Here is a 23,280-nt window from a genome sequence, read left to right on the forward strand (position 1 = left end):
ATTAAAACATTAGCATCATAGAATTTATATGCTAATCCAAACCTGATTTCTGAATCTCAAATTGTTTGAATAGACAAAATTTGAGTGACCCATACAATAGTAATTTTGTAATGATTTTTCATTTCACTGATCATACCATCAGGATTAAACAATGACCTGATAAGCTACACAATGAGCTATTTGTGTTAACCAGAGTTATCAAAACCCAGTTTCTAGTGTTATGTTCACAGACTTATCGCTTTGTCACTAAAGGGTTAATAAGTTAAGAAATTAGTTCTTTATACTTCATTCTACAAATTCATTTGTCTAACATGAATACGAAACAAAATTATCTTTAGTCCAATATAGTTTGGACAGTCATGCATCCACAACTAGGGATCAACATTTAATTTCTTTTCTTTAAATTGGCATTTAACAATTTTTGTTTTTCACAGTTACAACCTAATTACCAAGCTACTGCAAATTTCAACAGTATTTGGGGTAGAGGAACAATCTGAAATGATCACTTCAATTAATTAAAAGTTTCAGCAGCTTAATCTGAATCCAACTTAAATATCTGGTATTAAGTCATAAATCTGAATGTTTCATAAAAACTTGAGTAATTAGCTTGAAACAGATGGAATATAAACAAGAACATATCAAATGTTATTCACTTAGCCAAATGATTAGGATCCTTAAATGATACTGAATTAATCCATCCTTTGACTATGATAACTAGCAGTTAAACATGTCCTTGACACTTAGTCCAGTATAATTTCATATCTATACAATGTTCTTCATTGAAAAACTGGTTTGATAAAAGTACGCTTGCTAAAGTTATAACTATGACAACCAGTAGAAGTTCCATCACTTTTATGTTATTTAAATATAAAACCAAGAAATTGGTATGTATTTAAGTTCTGGCAGTAAACAAATACCCAAGAATGTTCTAATAATTTTTGTGTAATATAGTTAAAGCTTAGTAATGTAGAAAGAAATTTCACTATATTATTACAAGTAGTTGTACAGAATTAAATGATTCAGAAAGTTATTCACACACACATACATACATACATACATACATAAAGCCCTACTGTGGTTAGAAATAATGTACTATTATTTCTTTAAGTATATTTGAATATTCAACAGACTACTCCAGCTGACAGATACCTGGAATATATGGTCTGTATTATCATGCAGCAAAGAGACAATTGTTACAATAACTGATTTCCAAAGAAATAATTTTTCTAATGATAATGAATTACACTTGTTTTGTAATGTATATTTAAAAGTATACATTGATTCTGTTTACTTAAAGTGCATCAAAAAGATGTCATACATCTGAAAAAAAAAAAACTGAATGAAGATTGAAGCAACAATTGTTTATTTAAGTAAAATGGGTCAACATGACATTGCTTAGATCTTCCAAAACAATAAAATGAAGTCTATCCTACAACTGACATAAAATCTTCAGTATGTACAAAAAGTTTTTCTTAAAGTAAAAGTACATTTATCTATGGCGATGTGATGAACCTTTTTCCTTGCCATAGTTCCTGTCACGGTCTCTTGAAGATCTGTGTTCACGAGATGAGTGTCTGTCACTGTCTCTATCTCTGGAGTACTTGTGTCTAACTACATCCCTCTCTCTAGATAATCTGTGTTCAGAAGCACGATCTCCTGAACGTCTAGCTCTATCTCTGGAACGATGTTGCTCTCTATGTCTGGGACGATCCCTTTCCTCACGCCAGTCTTTCTCATCATCATGGTGATGTTTGCTGGATTTGTGGGTTCTGTGTGGGCTCCTGCTTCTGAATTATCAAGAAAAACAATGAAATATTGTTAAGGATATGGTAAATTAAACCACTACTGAAGATAACTCTCTTACTACAGGCTTAACCAAGTCTGTGACCCAAGATTGACCTTTATAGTTTCCATAATATAACTTCTAGTACGTTTTTATCTCCACATACTTTTGCAAGCTTTAAGTAACAAAGTCTTTTGTAGAGGAAAAAAAAAAAATTTAATGAACTTTCATTAGAAACTTCTCTGTAAATATATGGAATCAAGTGTTGATAGCTCTGAATGAAAATAATTTTCATGTTAAGATTAAAAGTACTTTTCTTCTTCATCTCAAATTTCATTACATAACCTCTAAAACTTCCTAAAATAAGCATTTTCAGTAAAACATTCTACTTTATCTGTTATTTCCAGTACTCTAACTATATGAGGTTCTTAAATTTAACTGGCCTTGCAATCACCAAAAAAGAAATTCAAAAAATATAAATCACTTTTTTCTTTCAAGAATAGTTTCAAATTCACAACTGTTTCTACTCAAATTTTTTTTTAATTGCTCTGTAAATTAATATTCTTGCAGCACAACTTTACAGCTTGTAAATTACTTGATGAACATGCAGCTAATTATGTATAAATGTAGGCTTGCGAGCATACCTCATGAAAACTATTATTTATTTTACCTAATCTAATCAAAGAAGTTTCTAATTTTTATATCTTAGTTACTTTTCTAAAACCCAATAAAAATAGATGTGAAGAAAAGAGAATATAAATATAACACTTACCTGGGCCTTTGCTGGTGACTGTTGAAACTTAACCCTACTTTGGTAAACTAATAATACTGTTGCATTAAATTTTTGTATTTAATTAAATAATGCACCAAAAACAGGATAAAATACACACAATGTCCTGTAACTGTCACAAGTTTTCTGGCTTTCTAACTATGAGAAAATAGCTGTTAAAAATTCATCTGAGCTCATCAATGAGTTTCCCATGGGAATAAAGATTAAACTGGAAGAGAAATAGACAATTCTCTATACAGAAGATAATGCAATTCATCATTTTAATAGATTAAAACACTGGTTTTTCATTCATTATAAATAATATTGTATGACATATCAGAACTATCAGCAATTTGTAAAATAGAGAATTTAACAGTTGGGTGTAGCAAGGGCCTGATTTTCTAGTTCATGGTTCTTTAACTAAATAAAATTGAAATGTATAAAAATTATACTTTACCTGAATAAATAATCACAATATGGTAATGAGTCATTTGCATTAATCCTTTACACAGACATACATCTACACAGGACACACTTAATTCAAAGTTTAAACAGTTTTACTATCAAATGTGAATGAAATTATTATAATGTATGATTTGAAGTTTTATTTTGTTTGAGATTTAAGTCCTTTATTTTAAAATAAACTATTAAAAACTACTTAAAACTTCAGAATTAGTGACCAATAAGCTACATATACTTTCTACTTTGGCTCTCTATCTTCATTAATACAATGGTAATCAAGTAGAGTATGTCTAAACGGTAAGCTACTGATATAACTTTTTGACCTGCACGTTTCAAACTTCTCTGAATGAACATAGTTGAAATAAGTGAAAATTTTTTTCAACCTCTAGCAGGTGCCATATGCCCACCTTCACAACACTTATCTGAGTGCATCTCAGAATGGCTGGTATGGGTATTAACACTTTTACTGATAAGCAGAGAACAACATTTTGACCTACCCAGGTCATCTTCAGGTTAACAGAGTTAACAACTCTTAACAGTTAAAAGTGTTGGTACCAAAACCAGCCATTTTAAGATACATTTTCATTTCAAGTGGGTTTGTCATCAAGACTTGTTTGAGCTTTATAGCCTACTTGTGGATGTTATATACATGTGTATAGTAACTGGAGAAATCTCATTTTACACTATAATCTAACAATGGTTATTTTGAAATGGACATGAAGTTGTCATCATGAAGCATATGCAACTGACCGTAGTACTGTTGACAGTTTCATCAACTACAATACTGTTATTTCTTACCTAAAATGTTACAGTTAGAGATGCACTTTAACCTTTTCATAGCGGTTTGGTCTAACTGTGCACGTTACGGTCTTTTAGCCAGTTATTTTCAAAATTGAATTAAACTCATTTTTACCTTATAACAATTAGTATAGCATAAAATCATAACTAATAATCCATATTTTAATAGTATACAAGTTCTCAATTTATTAAGACATTTTTAAAAATTTTCCTTAGTGTGAGAAATGACATTTTCTCTAATCCTTACTTCATTTTATTTACCATCTTTCCAATAAGTATGAAATTTAATGTAAACTACTCATAAAATTTATCACTGCTTAGACAAACCATAATTTTTGTAGCCTTCAATTTTGTTTGTTTACAGAACCATCAAATTTTAAACAAGATTCCTCATGCTACACCCACCTGTCACAGTCTCTAAGGATTTGTTAATAGTTCTCTTACATTCCCTCATACTTTTATATTATGCATAACCAATAGAAAGACAAGGTTTTCATCAATGAAATGACATTACATTGTTGTTTTCTGAACAGAAACTTGTCAACTTCTCAGTTAGCACAGGCTTCATTCCTACAGGAAAGGTAAAGACTAGCTTGGATGAATTTGAAATGGTTTTTGTCCATAGTTAAAAAGCCAGAAAAAGTAATAGTTAGGAAAGTATTTAGCATTTTGTTGGTGTATGTTATAATTCTATGTTTTTTGGCACATTTTTTAATTAAATAATAATTTTATGCATTACCACCATTCCTATAAAAACAGGATTAAGTGTCATCAATAGTTCACAGCAATAAAAAAGAAACCCCAAGTAAGTAATTTATTTCTTGTTTGTCATGTTTATCCATTATTATTATAAAAGTAACTAAATAATAATGTTTCATGAAGAATGCACACAAATAGCTCATGGATAACATAATTTGATGGTGTGATGGGACTCCACATTCCCCATGTGATTTACAACTTATAAAGTGGCATGAATATTAAAAAGTAGTTGTTCAAAGGGCAATCATAGACAATAAAAATTAATTTTAAACATTTATATTCTTATGAGTTTCAAACTACTTACGATAAATGTATGTTGTTTCATATTACAATTACGATTTTGTAAAAAGAAATTAACAGAAATTGAGATTTATTCTGATTTTTTGAGTGGTTACAAGGTCTGTCAAATTGACTGTTCCTGTACAAAAGGGTTAAGAAAATAAAGTATTACTGAAAACAAACATTTGAAATATATTTAGGAGGTTTAGAGATTGCACAACTGATACTTGAGAACAGTTTTTTTTGTTTTTTGTTTTATCTAGAAGTGAAAATTATTGTACAGAGATTAACAAAAGACTATTTAGTAAAAATTGTATTTAGGTCTACTGTTACATTTTAGTTAGTTATGTGTTATGTTTTAAAATGCATAATTAAAAGGTTTAAGCATTTTGTAAATATACATCATACTTTGCATCTATTCTCAAGGCTTACAATATTATGCAATGAATGATAACTTTGCTAAAAAGTTGTGCATATCTCCAAAGACACTGATATACCTCAAGGACACTAGACTTGTGTCTAGGTGAACAAGTGGTAAAGAACAAGGAAGGAAAATAGAATATTAAAAATTAACCACGAAAAGACTTGAAATGATGAATTTAAGATCTTTACAAATATTCTACTAAAATTAAAATGTAGGTGTTTTTTATCTTCTATTTACTAATTTTAATTATTTCATTGTATGTTGATGATAATAGCCTGAGTTATGTAAAATACAAGCAAAATAAACATTTACCTTAAAGATTATGCAAATAAAATATAGAAACTAAAATGAAAAGTATTTTTTACATTTAAAAAGAAAAGCACCTTGCACTCAATTTGTTAGTAGCTGGAGTGTATTTAACTGCAACAGAAAAATAACATTTCTAGTAAATACAATTATAATAATGTCATTCTTTGTGTGCAAGATATTTATAAACTTTAATAACAAAATCTTACCAGTTGAAACTTGTGAAACTTAACTTGATTTCTAGAAATTGTATGAGGCAGAAGCAAGTGTTAAAAGTTTTGTACTTCTAAGAGGGATAATAGATAAATTAAAGAGAAAATACAGAGAGCAAATGTCACCATTCTTATACTAGGAAAAAATAAGGATTTTTTAAATACTGCTTTATAAAATTAAGAATTTAAAACATATACTTTTAAAATTTGGATCACTAGCTACATTTTTATGCCAAATTGATCTGTATACTTTGATAAAAAAAGTTGTTTAATTACATTTGAAATACAACTAAAAAACCTCACAATATGCACAGAAAAATATGCCTGAAACAAGTGTTAAATGACACATATTGTATTAAACCACAGATATTCTGTAAAACTGACAAAAAAAACCCAAAATTATGCTTTTTGTGAACTCTAACCCTCACCCCTCTTCAAAATGGGCTAATTAAACTTTTGTATATTTCAGTGTGTTGGGTTCATGAAAATATTTTCTGTACCAATTTTAATCTTAATTACCATCAATGTGATTGCACAGGAACATAAAACAAACATTTTAGGGTTATTTGACCTTTAACCTCACAAAATCCTAAAAAAGGTCTTTAAAAAATGAAAGGTGTCTAGGCATTTAGATCAATGTACAAACCTACCAAGTTTCAAGTCAATCTGCCCAGAAATGAAGGTGGCAGTTGACTGAAATGTGTTTGGAAGAAAGAAAAAACAGTATCTCACTGCATACATAATATAAACACATCTCATCATTAAACAACATCAGAATATTTTCATTCTAACAATCATCAACTGAATTATTACACATTAAATTTCACCAATTAAAAATAACATGCTTACCTGTGATGTGAGACCTCTTTGCTATGACTGTGCTTGTCCTTCTCTTTCTTTTGCCTTTCCTTTTCTTTAGCCAATTCATCAGCAAAGTCAACAGGGTCTCGAAATTGCTCTTTTGTGGTCTTGCAGTCATTTTCTTTTCTGAATGAAATTTCATATAATCATTAAATGAAGTGACTTACATTCTATTTATGTTCACACATTTGCTGTTTATTACATATACATTCATAGGGAATGTGTCACAAGAAAATCCTTCAGGTCGACTGAAGGCAGACATTTTCTCATAAAATGTTTGAGATGGTACATGTTAGCAAATCCATAATCCTAAAAAAAAAAAAACCCATCAATGGTAAAACAATTATTTACATTAAATACTCTGTGGTAAACAAAAGCTTATTATCTATAGTGTGTTTTGCTGTTCAATAGACAAAAAAACCAAGATCCACCACAAATTACCAGTGAATCTCATATTGCCAAAAGTAAACCAGAGGCACAATACACTATTAATAAGGAGGAATAACTGCACTTTATAAGAATGAGTTGTACATCTTAGTGTTGTGGAATATTGTTGCAGGTGTGAAACATAGCTACGTGAACATGTTTAGTCCTCGTAAATATAGTCCATGGTAAATTCTCAAAATATGATAATGCATTCTCACTACAGATGGAATTGTTTTTGAATGTAAATGTCATATAATGTACAGAAATGCAAAGATACAAATACGATTGCTGTCAAGAGAATACATAAATAGCAATTTGTGATACGAAATTTCTCCACTCTATAGTCAAAATGCCATGAAGATATGGTTAAATCAGGCTAAATTTCACAGTGGCATTTCTACAAATAGGAGAAGTGTTCAAGCTATCTCTTATCGATATATTTGTGAAGTTACACATGAAATTCTGTGCACAGTGTTTTGTTAAAACTTTTTATAATAGAAATTCTTTTATACACTAGTGTGCAATCACAGCCATCAAAACATCAACTTATGGAGAGGGATGTAGTTTAATAAGTAGCAAGTGGTTGGTTAGTTGATTTAGTTTTATTCGATTACCTGTGGTGGACAAAGCAAAGACTAAGAACAACTATAAACTACAAAAATTATTTAATGTACAAACTACTATTTTCATATATTTTAAAATAAAACATGTTTTTAAGCTTTATTCATAAAATACCAAATTTTAATTATATTCTGGTTCAGTCGATTCATCAGCTTAGATTTGAAAATGTAATGTAATGGAAAAATTAAATAATTACAGAGTAAAACAATTTAAATTTGAAAGTTTTATTAAATTCACAATTCTTATTGGATTATTTATGTTTATTTGTTCTTAAGCGAATAGCTGTACAAATTAAATGGGCTATTTCTGCTTTTACTACCGCCTATGTTGAAATCCCAGTTATATAAATCTTCAGTACAATTCACAAGAGAAATAGTAATCAATTACAAAATTTCTCTCAAAGTACTCTACTTAACAACTTGATAGATACGTTTTTCGTTTTGGGTAACCTATCTTTGAAAAGAGGGAAAACCTCTTGTTTACTTGAACATAAGATCAGTTAGTTTAACTTCAGCATACAGTATTATAAGCAAGTTGTAAATTAAGCCACATACATTATTATTAGTGAGTGAGCACAAACACACACCCATGGCACAACAGTATGTCTATGGAGTCACACTACTAGAAAGCATATTTCGATACCCGTTGTGGGAAAAACGCAGAGCTCATTATGTAGTTTTGTGCTTAATTCCAAACAATCGGTTAATTATTAGCATTACGTATACATCAAATTAAAGGCTAGTTGTTGTAACTTCTAAATAAAGAAGTTATCTGCACTAATTGAGCAGTGTATGACTAGAGGGAAGGCAGCTAGTCATCACCACCAAATGTCAACTCTTTTACCAACGAATAGTGGGATTGACCGTAACTTAACGCCCCCACGGCTGAAAGGACGAGCATGTTCGATGCGACGTGGATTCGAACCCGCGACCCTTATATTACGAGTCAAACGCCTTAACCCACCTGGCAATGCCGGGCCCTAATTCCATGGGAACAGAGCTTTAAACATAAGTTTATCTTATGTTTAAAGATAAACATAATTATTTCAGTGTGAAGACAAAGTAATGATAAAACATTTGTATAACTATATTCTCAAATGTTAGACTTAACACTAACAGTGCTGGCAATAGATTATGGGTGTTTAGTATTGAGTATTTATTTCCAGTTTATAAATACAATGGCTAAGACTAGTGTAAGAATTAAGTATTCATGGTTTGTAAGGTGTGATGGGTGCAAAAAGTGGATTTTATTTGGAAATTCAGGACTGGTATGAATTTAAGTAAGCTAGTATTAGTCGTAAAAATATGCAGTTTATATGTAGAGTTTGTTGGTTGAAGAAGAATTTGTGGGCTATCCTAATCAAAGTAGAGGCAAAATCTAAAAGAATCACAGATTGTGGAAAAACCCAACAGAATTTGAGGAGGTTGGTTGGCTTGGTGTTTTATGGCACAAAGAAGCTAGGCTATCTGTGCCAAACATCCAGAAAAAAGTTATATTTAGTAAAATTCATAAAAGGAAATAAAGGTAAAACAAAACTAAAGTTGGCCTTTCCAGTCCTGGTTTCAAGTACTTTGATGTTACAGCCATTTTCTGATTTTAAATTGAACAAGATGGACTGATTCTTAAAAAGGAATCATATTACAAAAGGTCTATTGTACAAATTAAAAAACTTAAATAGCATTAAAAAGATTCCTCTTTCTGATCTTTATTTAAGCCAGACGGCCAAAGTTCAACAGAAGATTTTATTTGGAAGACTTGTTTCCTCGTTGCTCACTCCAATTCGACTGCCAGTTGGGATGGAGCCGAGCCTTGAATACAGGACCATAGTCCATGTATGGAACAGGCACAGTAATGACAGTGCCAGAGTAGATATATTTAGCTGCGATGTCAGTGAGCTTGTTCCCATGAATACCAATGTAGCCTGGTATCCACAAAAAATGGATAGAAGTAGATATTAAAGAAAAATGGGCCAGTCTGTTTTGAATATTGGACAGAACAGGTTGTGAACTAACGTGAGTGATTCCAAGGCCAGTAAAGAACTAAGTGAGTCAGCATAAATAGTGCAGTTTGAGTACTGCTTAGCTTCTATGTAATCCAGGGCAAGAGAAATGGCATACAGTTCAGCAGTGAATACAGAAGCTGTAGAGGGGATTCTGCACACAACCACCAAACCACAACACAGCCACCTGATTTCGAACCATCTGTATAAATAGGATGGAAGGATGGTTCAAAAGATGTTCAGCAACTAGAAGACAGTATTTCCAATCAGGAGTGTCTGCTTTTCTCAGATGACTTAAAAATAGGTCACATTTAAACACTGTAAGAACCCATGGTGGGATGAGCTGACCAGTGGATACAGCATTGTTATCCAATGACAGTCCAAATTCATCCAACTGCACCTACTTACAAAGGCCAAAAGGAGCAATGGCATATCATCTGTTCTGAAAAAGTGTGGCCCACCGGAGAAGGAAAACACAACCCCAGGTGGGATGCTTTGGTAAGGAACGAAGTTCCGAAGCATATAATAAAGACAGTTGGCAAAGGAGGTTCATGAGACTATGTATAAGCTCTGAACTGAGGAAGAACGGAAAGCCTCAGTGCAGAGTCGAAGTCCTTGATGATGAATGGGGTCCAGCAGTCGAATTTCAGTTGAATAAGAGCACAATATATCTTTTGCATAAAACATCGATCTGCTCCCCAAGCGGTGGAAGAGAGTACCTGGAGGATGTTCAGTACTGTTGTACATTTGACCCATAGCTGCTTGATGTGTGGTATAAAGGTCAGCTTACGATCAAAGATAAGCCCCCAGAAATTTGTCTCAGGGACCACAGGCAGCATAACTTCACCGATACGGAGTTCAGAATCAGGATGAATACCACATTGGTGGCAAAAGTGCATGCAAACGGTTTTAGAGAGAGAGAAGTTAAAGCCGTTTGCTGTGGTCCACTTCAGTAAACAATTGAGGGCAGTCACTAGATGCCGGTCAATATACCTCATGTTCGACGACTGACACGAGATGTGAAAGTTGGCAACATAGAGCCCATTTGCAACAGAGGGGGAGTTGTTCAGTGATGGCATTAATCTTTATATTGAAGAGTGTGACACTCAAATCACAGTCCTGAGGAACTCCAAGTTCCTGTAAAAAAAGAACGGGAAAGTGTTGAACCCATGCAAACTTGGAATCTCCTGTCCATTAAAAAAATATTTAATAAAAATGGGCAAATGGTCTCGCAAAATGCTATACCTCCATGTTGTATCATAAGCCTTCTCAATGTCAAAGAATATTAAGATGTTGTCGTTTGAGAAAGACTTCTCTGACTGAGGTTTCACGTCGAATCAGGTGGTCCATGGTAGAGCTCTGTCTCTGGAACCCACACTTGGTGGGTGAAAGTTGTTTGTGTGATTCGAGGAAACAAAGAAAACGAGCATTAACCATCCTCTCCCAAGTCTTACAGAGAGAGCTCGTCAAGGCAAATGGACGGTAGTTTGCATGATCCAGCTTCCACAGGGACACGCAGGTCAGGTGGCATCGACCACTGCCAGTCTCTCTCAAAATTGTAGGAAAACAATCACTGCCTAGTGGATTACTGTCAAGCCTCCATGAAAAATGGGAGAATAGTAAAGGGGAGCTGACTAGGTGCATGAAAGTAAGTGTAAGAACCAGTATTGAAAAGAGAAAAGTTGTGATCACTGAGGATACGTTTAACAGAGCAACCCCTCCTATCAATATCAGTACTTTCTTAGAGGGGATGATGACCATTAAAGTCTCCCAGGACTAAAAAGGAAGATAGCAACTGTTCAATGAGAACATCAAGGTCTGATTGATCACATGTATCTCCAGGCAATAGGTAGAGAGAACAAATAGTGATGGTATGACCCAAGGAAACATGGATGACTATGGCCTCCAAGGATGTGTCGAGTGGCAAAGACAGGGTGGGCATATGCTGATCAACCAACAGTGCCACCCCTCCATGCACTTGTCCATCACACAGCCTGCCATTCCTGTACAAAGAAAACTGCCAATAAGTCACTGCTTCCTACCATCCTGTATGTCTCTCCTTAGAAGAAACTTTTCTGAAACCTGCCGATATAATCAGTGTTTTGATGACATCCAGATTAGAACGTAAACCTTGACAGTTCCATTATATCAAGATGGCCAATGTTATTTATGTGTAGGCAAACTGGGTGGAGAACCCTTCTGTTTATGTCCATGTCTATTTTCTTTACTGTCTTTATTCAAGGGATGTTTATCGACCACCATGGATCCTACTCTGGGTTGATTAGGCAGGTCTTTGCTGTTGGAAGAGGATTCCAGTGAATGAGGACATGAACGAATGATCGTTTTGCAGCTTGGGGTGGGAGAAGAAGATGAATCCAAGAAAATGCCTGTACCTAGAACCAAAGGAAGTGGATCTTGGGATTTGTTGAAATGTATGTAAGGGACAGATGGGTGTTGAAGTTGATTCAACAACTTTTTTAACCATGGAGGTCAAGAGACTTTTCATTTGTTTATAGAATGATTCTTTTGGAGGCATAGAGAGGTCTGTCTGTACTCCCATTGTAGTAGTGGAATGAAGTGCAGTAGCATATGTCCGAGATGAAGTTGTGGACAACAATTTCTGAGCCTCAGGATAGGTAATGCTACGAATCATTTTAAAACGCTGCACCTCTTTTTCTTCTAACCATTTAAGGCAAAAATGAAAGTAGTGGGTGAGAGCCTTTGAAATTAATGCAATGAAAGTCTATTTCACACTCACAGGCATTGTGGTCCTTGAACCTAAACGAGCACATGTCAAGGAACCACAACATGACGTCTTCAAGTAACGGAACTGCTGACACTGGTTTGGAATGTATGTAGGATAGGCGAGCGCCATTGCAACTGTGGGTCTGTTTCACACTCATAGGCATCGTGCTCCTTGCCACCATAACATGACGTCTTTGAGAGACCGAACCTCTGACACCGGAAATATCTGAGAGGATTTGGAATGTACGGCTGTACCCTGTAATTTAGATAACCTGCCTTGATGGTGGCAGGTGCACGTGGTGATGTAAATATCAAAAGGAGGATATTTGTTGAGAGTGTTTCTCCATCTTTGCGAGTGGAGATGCATCTCACTGCAGAAACTCCTTGAGTGGAGAAACCAGGGAGAATCTTTGATTTGGGGTATTCTTCAAATCCCTCTCAACAATAAGCCCTCATGATGAATTCAAAGTAGCATGATGTGTAACCTCAAATGTTGAATTCAAGAGAAGTTCACTGTGTTGAGATGTAAATGTTTCAACCAATATGTCTCCAGACTGAAGCTTCTTTATTGACTTTGGAGAGCCAGCAAGTCCCTTCTAAATGAAATAGATAGGCATTTGCCCTAAAGGTTTCTCTGAAAGAGAATGTAGGATGAGAAAATGAGGTACAACTAGTGGTACAGATGTTGAAGATTGCTGATCAGTCTTCAAGACATGGTCGTTTACCTACTGACTATTTTATTTAAATTTTTATTTGGAGAATCCATAGGAAAAAAGAAAATTTTGGTGCCCACTGAACCCACCCATTTAGGGCAAGAACAAAAGTAGGATGGGTGAGAGCCATTGCAATTGACACAACGAGGGCCCATTTCACACTCATAGGCATTTTGATCCTTGCCACTGCAACGAGCACACATCAAAGAACCATGACATGACTTTTGAGTGACCAAACTGCTGACACTGGAAATATCAGAGGGTTTGGAATGTATGGCCATACCATGCAATTAAGGTTACTGGCTTTCATGGTGGTAGGTGGACATGGTGATGTAAATGTCAGAATGAGGATACTGGTCAGCATCATAATTTCATCAGAGTAGAGGCACGCTTCACTGCAGAAACATATTGAGTGGAGAAGCCATCGAGAATCTTTGACTTTGGGATATTCTTCAAATCCCTATCAACAATAAGCCCTCATGATGAGATGTGGATGTTTCCACCAATATGTCACTACATCAAAGTTTCTTTTTATTTGGGGGTATCCAGAATAAAAAAAGGAAATTTCGGTGCCCACTGACTCCACCCACCATTGATTCCTATGAGGAGATGCACTACAATGTCAAAGCTTGAAGAAATTTACACGTCCATGTATACAATACTATTGCACTGAAGCAAAACAATATTTCATCAGTTACAGTCTGAGTGTTATTAACCCAATAATGACAAATTTTTAGCTTTGTTTTGAAGGAATGTATATTTTATATTAAGTGTAGTTGGCAATGATTATTCTGTCAAGTTTTAAACATTTAACAATTGTAGATATTTTCTTTCTTTACATTTCTCCTTTCCCTACTCTCCTAAAATCCCTTTTGAACATCATTCTGGAGCTATTGCAAGTTGTAGGCTATGTTAACAGCAGGTGGCCTAATAGCTGAAAAAGACTAAAATTAAAATTTGAAGGTATGCAAGAAATATGTTGGAATAAAACAAACTATTAGTTACTAATAGAAAGATAACTTGAAATATTGTACTTTAGTATACTATATGCAAAGCTCTTGACTGATTACTTATTTATAAGAAGCCATTCAAAAACAGTAGCTTCAGGTGCCTAATAATTAAATATTATCTAGCATAAAAAATTCTGGAATTCTATTTTAAAATAAATATGCACTTGTTTAAATACAGTTAGGTTGTATCTAACAGGAACAATATTTCAACTTACCTTTTGGAGAGTATCTAATATTTTCAGTTTATAGAAATATTTCTTATAGAACTTGTTTTGAACGTAAGTACTCTTGAAATAATTTTTTTTGTTCTTGCCTTACAAAAACACTTGGTTTTACTAAGTAGAATTAAAAAACAATGCTTGGGTAAGATAGACTTAAACTTAATAGACTGTTTAATAGCCAATTCTTAGTGAATTTCAAGCTTGATGTTTGAAAACAGATTGTAATGATCAAATACTAACAGATCCAATGCCATAAACAGCCCATAAGGTTTGTCTAGTTTTATTTCTCATGAAATTTTACAGTATGACTTTTATATTAAAAATTTGTGCTATTTAATTATATAATTCATCACTGGAAATTGAATAGAAGAATTGTAAGCACCAAAGTTTACTGTACCTGAAACACGTACCTCCTTGGATTGTCATCTGTGAAAGACTGATTCGATCTTGTTTGTTGCCACCCATCTTCTTGATTAGTCTCTGTGGTTACAGAAGAGAATGCTGGAACATGTGACAAAGGCTTCACTGTACTTAGTTTTTTTTCAATATCTTTTTGTATAGGCACAGGAATTCGTGGAAACAAGGTAGTGAACCACTCTAGCTTGGACAACATGTGACGTACAACTTCTCCAATAGCCATCACTTGCCCACCACCTGCCTTTACATCAATCTCCTGGAAAATAAAACAGCATTTTTCTTAGTTAAAATAAGCTTATAAATTACGTAATGATATCTATGCTATATTAAAAAAACAAAAAAACACTTGTAAACTGCATGCAAGTGATCCTTCTTAAGTTTGTTTTATGTTTGAAATAAGCAGCAGTTAACTGGCTATATTTCAGTAAGTTCTAATGTTTAGCCAGCACCCATTAAACATTTCTATAACGGTAATATTTTCTGTGCTTATCACCAGGGTTTAATGAGTCATGTTACAGATTTAAACTTTACTATTGATGTTATTGATATTAGCATTATCATGTACATTATAATTAAAATTTTAATTCCTTAATTTCAAAAAAAACTTTTAAATGAAAATCCTTAAAATGGCAATTTTGTTATCACACAATGCACAAGTATTGACAAACCTTAACTTTCAGTCTCTATAGCTTGACTAATACTACTTCTACAGTGTACATGTATGTCTAAACAGAAACTAAGCAAACTGTACTATTCGCCTGTATCTGTTTCAAGTTCCTTTGGGTCAATTCAGTGACCACAATAAATAAATTTTCCCAATCCTTGATAAAAGCAACACCCACCTTCTATACTTAAAAGACTTGAAGATTTTCAAACCATGTGTACTTATTTAATGTACATTTATAACCAATAGAAAGGGTTAATTTTAAGTTACAATCTTTCACATGATTATTTTCAAACTGGCAAACACTATCAATTGTATTTAACAGCTGATAGTACTGTTGCTACTTTCATTCTTGCTAACACTTAGCATTGTTTCACATGTAGGTACATATTAAATAGTTAAAGTGTATTCAGGTTTTAATTTTATATTTCAATTAATTTTGTATCATTTATATTTTAAAATGCATATTTGAAAAATTTACTAATTTTTAAATGCAACCCAAACTTCACCTTGGTTTATGAAGGTCAAGTCAGTACACAAAGGCAACAATACCGGAGCACCTGTTGACACATGTCAATATGAATAACAAACTGTAAAGGACAGGAAAGGAAAATAAAACCTTAAAAATATATATGAAAAGGTAAAGATATGAAATTACAAGCATAACCAAAAAATCATCTTTCAAGATTATTCATCAAAAATTTAAAATGTATGTAATTTTTCTTAATTTTAAACATCTCATTGCATAGAATATTAACAATAGTGATATGGTAGAGAAAATAAAAAATGTAGACATTTACCTTAAAAAATTTTACATTCATTTAAGAGGCTCAAAGGTTATGCAAATAAAATTTGAACCCTTTATGATAGGGAAAAAACATTTTTCTGACTTCACAAGAAAATTGCCTCATTCAAGCTATTCAAAGTATGAGTGCAAATAACTACATTAAATAACAAATGTTCAGTGGAAAAATAAAGATCTGTTATTTTACCAAAACTACATGCCTTTAACAAGAATTTCTTTCAAGCTTCAAAAAATTTCATCTATCAATTTTATTTCTGGAATGGAATATGAAAAAAAACACACCATAACCTACTTAAGAAATGAAGACATCAAGTGTGATCAAGCTAAAGAGCACTCTTTTTAATTTCGTTTTTAACAGTTGACCTAGTTTTAAACAAGTTCAGAAAAACTTTATAACCAACAAAAATATTCATGCACTGAACAAGTGTTTTTGTTTTCATGCAGAAACAAGATACTATGTGAAAAGCTTATTCCAATTTTAATACAATTTGGTATTAAAATATAAAAACCAACTGGAGGCATAAAGATTTGGAAAATCATAATTTTCTATAAATAAAAATTTACATCAGCTGACCATATTTAGTTAAAGCTGGTTTCTGGAAGCCAACTTCTGAATGGATTATGAGGCAATTGTTGAACTGACCCTTACAAATGTAAACAATTCATGAATTATTTATTCTGCTTGATTTGCCATAAATAAAAGTACATAATAATAATCATCATTGTCAAAGGTAAGATCTACACTTTGAGGTATCCAAGTTTTCATTTGCCAGAAAAGCTGCCACAAATCTTAAGTATACTGATCAATATACATTTTTTTTCTCCAATTACAGGTTCACACCTCACAATGGTCCAGTTACATTCATTACCAATTTTGTTTGATACTGTATTACTTTTTTATTCCTGACATGCTTTGTAATTTTCTTTTAATTTCCATATCAATTTTAAGCTAAAAACAATGCTGACTGTTAATGGCTGTAAAAGCTCAAATCACCCACAAAGAATAAATGTCAGTGTTCTTCTTAGATCACAGCAGTACCAAAACAAGCAACAAAATATATTGCAAACCTATATCAAAGCCACGTAAAACAATCTGTTTGTTTGCTATGTGCCACATACTACATCTCTGTAGTTTAAAAAACTTAATTATCTACTTCATTGTATTATTTTTTAAACTGTTAATGTGATTTTTCTGACAAAGTATATTGTGACACATACACCCAAAAGCTCACAAAGTATACTCTTAAAAAAAAAGAAACGTAAAAGGAAAATTTGAGACAAATTGTTAACAGGTTTATTCCGGATAGTTCTGTATGACGTGTGAAACTTTGCACATTCACTGCTGAACATCCAAAGTCTGCAAAGGCGAAGTCCACGCTCACTAGTTGAAGTTTAACGTCACTCAACCGTCAATAACAAGTATGACCCCCTGTGAACATCAATAACTGCTTGACATCTCCTGCCCATGGAAGAGATCAGATGACGAATCACATCCTGTGGAATGGCTGTCCACTCAGACTGCAAGGCTGCTGCAAGCTGAGGTAGAGTCTGCGGTTGAGGTTGTCGCCGTCGCAGACGTCGGTCCAACTCATCCCAAAGATGTTCGATGGGGTTTAAATCTGGTGATCTGGAGAGCCAGGGAAGAACGTTGATGTTGTGGTGTCTCAAGAAAACAGTGGTGAGTCGGGCTGTGTGAGGACGGGCGTTATGTTGAAAAACGTCGTTGACGTTCACCATGATGGGTTGCACATGGGGCCTAAGAATCTCGTCGACGTATCGTTAAGCCGTAAGATTCCATCGAATGTGCAAAAGGTCTGTTCTGGCATTGTAGGCGATGGCAGCCCACATCATGACGTTGCCACCACCAAATCTGTTACCTTCCTGCACACAGTTTGCTGAAAAACGTTCCCCTCGGCGACAGTAAACACGGGTCCTTCCATCCTGCCTACGAAGCATAAAATGTGATTCATTGCTGAACCAAGCATGCCTCCATCGCCGATGAGGCCATACCCGATGTGCCCGAGTCCACTACAGCCGTGCTTGCCGATGTTGCTGGGTGAGAATGATGCCTCTGACTGGACGTCGAGGTCGGATTCCTGCATCTCGTAGACGGTTGCATACAGTCTGATCGGAAATCCTACGCAGCTCTGGCATGGTTGAGGCAGTAGACGTCGCAGTGGTGGTCCTATCCCAAAGGTGACGTAACCGGATGTAGCGATCTTGTGCGGGCGTGGTCACACAAGGTCTGCCAGATCGTGGACGGTCACGAGTTGATCCATGTTGTTGGTGACGATTCCATAGCCTTGTGATGGTGCTTGGGTGGACATTCACAGCTCTGGCAACATCTGATCGAGATTCGCCTGCTTCCAAACGACCAATGGCGTTGTTGTGTTGTGCTTCAGTCAGTCTTGGCGTAACTGTATTGTGTGTCGGTGGCTTAACACTGAGCTATGGAAACCGAGAACCCGTCACTTTTATAGGGATTTTGCACATGTTGCACTTGCAGAACATGCAGATCTCTCAAACAAATGTATTGGACACGAATGCGTTTTGGCAAAAAATCCGATGTTTTCCTCTGTTTTCAAAGTGCACAACTTTTATTGTCATTTTGATCTGACAATCAGTGCCTTAACATCACATACTCTGAGCCTGTAACGTTATTGCATATACTTCTGTTTAAAATAAAAAAAATATCCCTTTTGCATTTCTTTTTTTGAAGAGTATATTAAGTTAGGCTTAAGCTAATTATAATATGAAGCACATTTAACAAAGAATGCTCTGTATCATTGAATTTAGTGTTTTATTAAATACCTTACTTCTTATTAAAATCCCTCTTTTTTTAATTACAAATATGTTAGTATAGTTTCTATACTCATACATTAGAGCACCAATAAATGTGACATGATATCATACTAGTTCTTTGAAAAATAGTTTGTATAGTAAAAACTACACTTTTTCAATCATGATTTAATCCATTATTAAATTCTGACTAAATAAACTCTGAAGGGCTGCATTAAAGTCCTCCACTGATATTATCAAGATAATTTTTACATACCACAGCATACATTTTCCATGTATCAAATTTCTATTAACAATGGACAGATGGATCTTTTCATTAAAAAGCATATAATACAAAGGAGTGTACTTTTCTTAAGCATAATTTTGAAATGCTTCATGAATTCACAAGTATCCAATAACATTTTCAGACACCATCATAAGCATCACTTTCATATCAATAACCTTTTAATTTCATAAAAAAGGTATTTTAAAATAACAAGTCCAAAAATGTATATGGTTACAAAAGTATAAACCTAAATTTTTTCTACCCACAATTTCTTTATACAAAGAAAAAAAACTACTTAACTAGGTGATTACAGAAACCTTAAAAAAATGTAATTTTTCATGTTTTGATCAGATTTTGAGTGTTCTTAACTAAATATTGTAATTCCCTCAGTACAAGATTTAATGCAGCTGAAGGAAATTTCCCAAAAATGACAAAAAGGAAATGACATTCCTTTAATGCAATCATATAGACATATTTGTACCCTAACTCTCTCAGATTTCATTCCACAGTTAAAACTAGTGAATGAAACTGATACTAACCTCTAGAATTTTTTAAATGAATATTAGTTTTTAGGACAAATGTTATATTTTCAATTTCTCTATAATATCACTAAATATATCTGTTATCAAAACAGAAATGTTTAACATTAAGAAATGTACCTTTTAGCTCTTCATTGAATTATCTTAAAATACCTTCTTTCTATTATATTCATAATTTCAGATCTCTGCCTATTCACTTATTTTTAATGTTTTCTCTACGCATACCAACAGGTCTCTTCAGAGCACATTACATTATCTTTGGCAGAGATATGCAAGCTTTTGGCAAAATATTTTTGCAATTGCACAATAAGTTAATTCCTGTGAACTGTGGGCATAGTTTGGGTTAAGTTAAACACTTAAACCTTTAAAACATAAATAATATTTAACACCTAAAATACAAAAAGTAAAACAAATAAAAGTTAACTCCCTCTTGCTAACGTGTATCTATGTGAGAGACTATGCTAAGTGTTGGGGAAGACTAAATCGGTAAACAATGCTTTGATAAGGAATATCATTGCTATTTTTTAAATAGCAATTAGAAAACTGTAGCTTATAATGAACTCTTTCAACTGGTTACGAACATGTCAATCAAATAAGTACATGTTGCTTCAAATAACAAAAAGATAGGCATGGCTGCTGTTAAATGGTGAGCATTTTTTTTTCAGGTCTTCATCTGACAATAGAATTTGAACTAGAAATACATAAACAGCAGATTCAGTTTAAACATACATGTACATTGCAAAGGAGCTGGTATTCAAATAACAGAAAAACTAAGCCTGTAAACGCTCATGTGTCACATGACAACAAAACTGAAAGTGTAGTACTTTTTATTAAATGTTTCTTTTGAAAAAAAGGAATTTTAAAATTACATAATATAAAACTGAATTAAAAATACTTAATGCTAATTTCACAAAAATATATTAATAGTAAAATTGTTTAATTACATTTTTAAAGTGACTTGGTAAAACCTGATGACTAACTTAGAAAGGTGATTAAAGAATGTGACTGAAGTACAAAGGTTAACTAATATTCAGTTTTCTAGTGTTATTGTTACATTGAATAAAATATTAAAGTTGTAGGTTTTGAGTGGAAAAGTTACAGCTATTTCATCATAAATACAATATGAGAATAATGATTAACCACAAAATGTCCTACTTTCAATACACAGAGGAACATCAAAGTGTAAGAACTGTAAAATGCACAATAACAGTAGAACTGCAAAGAACATTTTTGTTATTAACTTTAAATATGATTACAATAACCTCCTTTGGACTTAAGTGGTGAATTTTGCTTCTCTTTTTTCATAACAATATGAGAAAATGTAATTAGACTTTAATAAAGAATTTTTTGTGTTGTATATTAAAGAAAATGAATCCACATGGTAATTTAAGTGACATATACATATACACACAAAAAAAAAGAAGTCTGAACTGTATATGCATTAAGTCTCTTGCCACACAGGATCAGTTAACTTCAAGTTTGTAACCACTGTATATTCATTAGTTTCCTTACTATACTGAACAATATAGTAAGTGTATCTTTACAAAATTTGGCATACCTTCAGTACACATTACAATTCTTTTTTAACAAAATAAAAATCAAATTTTTTCAATGAAGTAGTTTTACTAAAGATTTTCCCATGAATATGTCCATTCAGTCAATTTTTTTAGTCTGAGTGAAAAGTAATAATGTCAAGATTAAATATAATTTTCCTAATCTCAAAATTACATTTGAGTAATCTCTGAAACCTCCTACATAAATTTCAAATATTTTTTTTCAGGAAAACTCCATATTTTATGTTATATTTTATCTACCTTAACTCTACACCAGGTTGGTGAATTTGACTGACTATAAACACACACACGAAAAACAACAACAAAAACTTTCTTTCTTTCTAGAATGGCTTTGAAATGTAATATGAAACTACACTTGTTTATCCTAAATATCTTTGTAACAATATACATCTATTTCTACTAAAATTGTTTTATTGCCCTTTGAACAAACTTTTGTAATATTTGCAACATATATGTTTTGTAAATCATATGGCAAACTTGTATGTCACACTACAGTATTAAATTATTTAACGTATGAGCCACTTGCAAATGTATCTCATTAAAAATTATTATTTATTAGTTGCTTTGATAATAACAAATACAGAAACCTAAATGACAAACAACAAACAAGGTACATAACCAGGTTGTCATCTTTTCACTTACCCAAGTTTTGTTTTTGCTGTTGATGATGCTTCACCCCCCCCTTTTAATACTAATGGATGAAGTAGTTTTTCTTAAACAATGCTCTAAGAAATACAGAATAATATTATGCAAAAGGAAGAATATGCACTGTAACTATTACATTTTTGTTGTTGTTGTTGTTGTTGTTTTTTTTTAACTATGCAACAAGAACTGTTAGAAATCCGGCTAATCTTACTAATGCATTTCCCATGAAAATAAGTTTTGAACTGGAAGCAAAGTAGTGTTCTCTGTACAGGAAAATAATATAATATATGCTATTTGATAGATTAAAGCCTTGGCTTTCTATTGATTATAAATAACAAAGTAATAATAATAAAAGAGAACTACTAGCAATTTCTAAGAGAAAATTTGACAGGTGGGCATGTAATTTATATTAAAGTTCATACTGTTTAGAGGGCTGGTAAATAAATTAGAGAAAAAGTAATACTTAGAGTGCAACTTCATGATTTTTTATACTGCTATATAAAATTAAGAGGTTTAATATTTATACAATGTTAAAATTTTGATTATTAACTACCTTCTACATTCTTTACTGTAAAAACTTGTGTAATTAATGATAATTACTCCAGTGATAGAAATGTTGTATCTGTTCTAAAACCTATTCTTACTGTAAAACATGTATACTGTAATAGACATGTACTTATACCAAGTTCATTTATATACCACATAAGTAGTTTAAGCTTTGAATATAACTCAGTAAAACCTCCTGATATGAGCACAAAATGATGTCCATTCTGAAAGATATACATGGTAAATTTTACATTCATAACTTCAAATGTTAAAAAAATGTCTTGACTACAGAAGAATGCTTTACAAAACATTATAACAATGAGCACTTACTTCCTTGTCTTCAAGATATGGCTCAAACCAGTCCCACAAGTCTGCTGGAGGCTGAGTGTACCTTAAGTAAACAAAAAGTTGTGTTTACTTATATATATATAAAAAAACAACACACACGCACACCAGATCCATAAACTTTGATACTACTAAATATACTTACATGGCTGTTAATGATTTTGCATATTTTAATTATATAATATGCATTTCAAACTTAATTACAAAAATATAAAAAAGTCATTATTCTGTCATCTACTGGATAATCTACCAGAAGTATACTGACAATTACCCATAACAGTTCTTGAGCTAAC

At 32.9% G+C, this 23,280-nt stretch overlaps 1 protein-coding gene across 4 annotated transcripts in view; it reads right to left on the minus strand.

Annotated features, from left to right (window-relative positions):
- Positions 1 to 1,340: 1,340 nt before the first annotated feature.
- LOC143224043 (pre-mRNA-splicing factor 38B-like) overlaps positions 1,341 to 23,280 on the minus strand; it is a 44,835-nt gene continuing 22,895 nt past the window's right edge. For all 4 annotated transcript variants that reach the window (XM_076452508.1, XM_076452516.1, XM_076452524.1 and 1 more), the window contains exons 5-8: positions 22,973 to 23,033; positions 14,799 to 15,061; positions 6,642 to 6,779; positions 1,341 to 1,787 (exon numbers count right to left, since the gene is read on the minus strand). In XM_076452508.1, coding sequence (XP_076308623.1) covers positions 1,490 to 1,787; positions 6,642 to 6,779; positions 14,799 to 15,061; positions 22,973 to 23,033 — 760 coding nt within the window. In that variant the 3' untranslated portion in view covers positions 1,341 to 1,489. The remainder of the gene's footprint in view (positions 1,788 to 6,641; positions 6,780 to 14,798; positions 15,062 to 22,972; positions 23,034 to 23,280) is intronic.

Source organism: Tachypleus tridentatus, chromosome 1 (genome assembly GCF_004210375.1).
Source record: "Tachypleus tridentatus isolate NWPU-2018 chromosome 1, ASM421037v1, whole genome shotgun sequence".
NCBI classification, from domain to species: domain Eukaryota; kingdom Metazoa; phylum Arthropoda; class Merostomata; order Xiphosura; family Limulidae; genus Tachypleus; species Tachypleus tridentatus.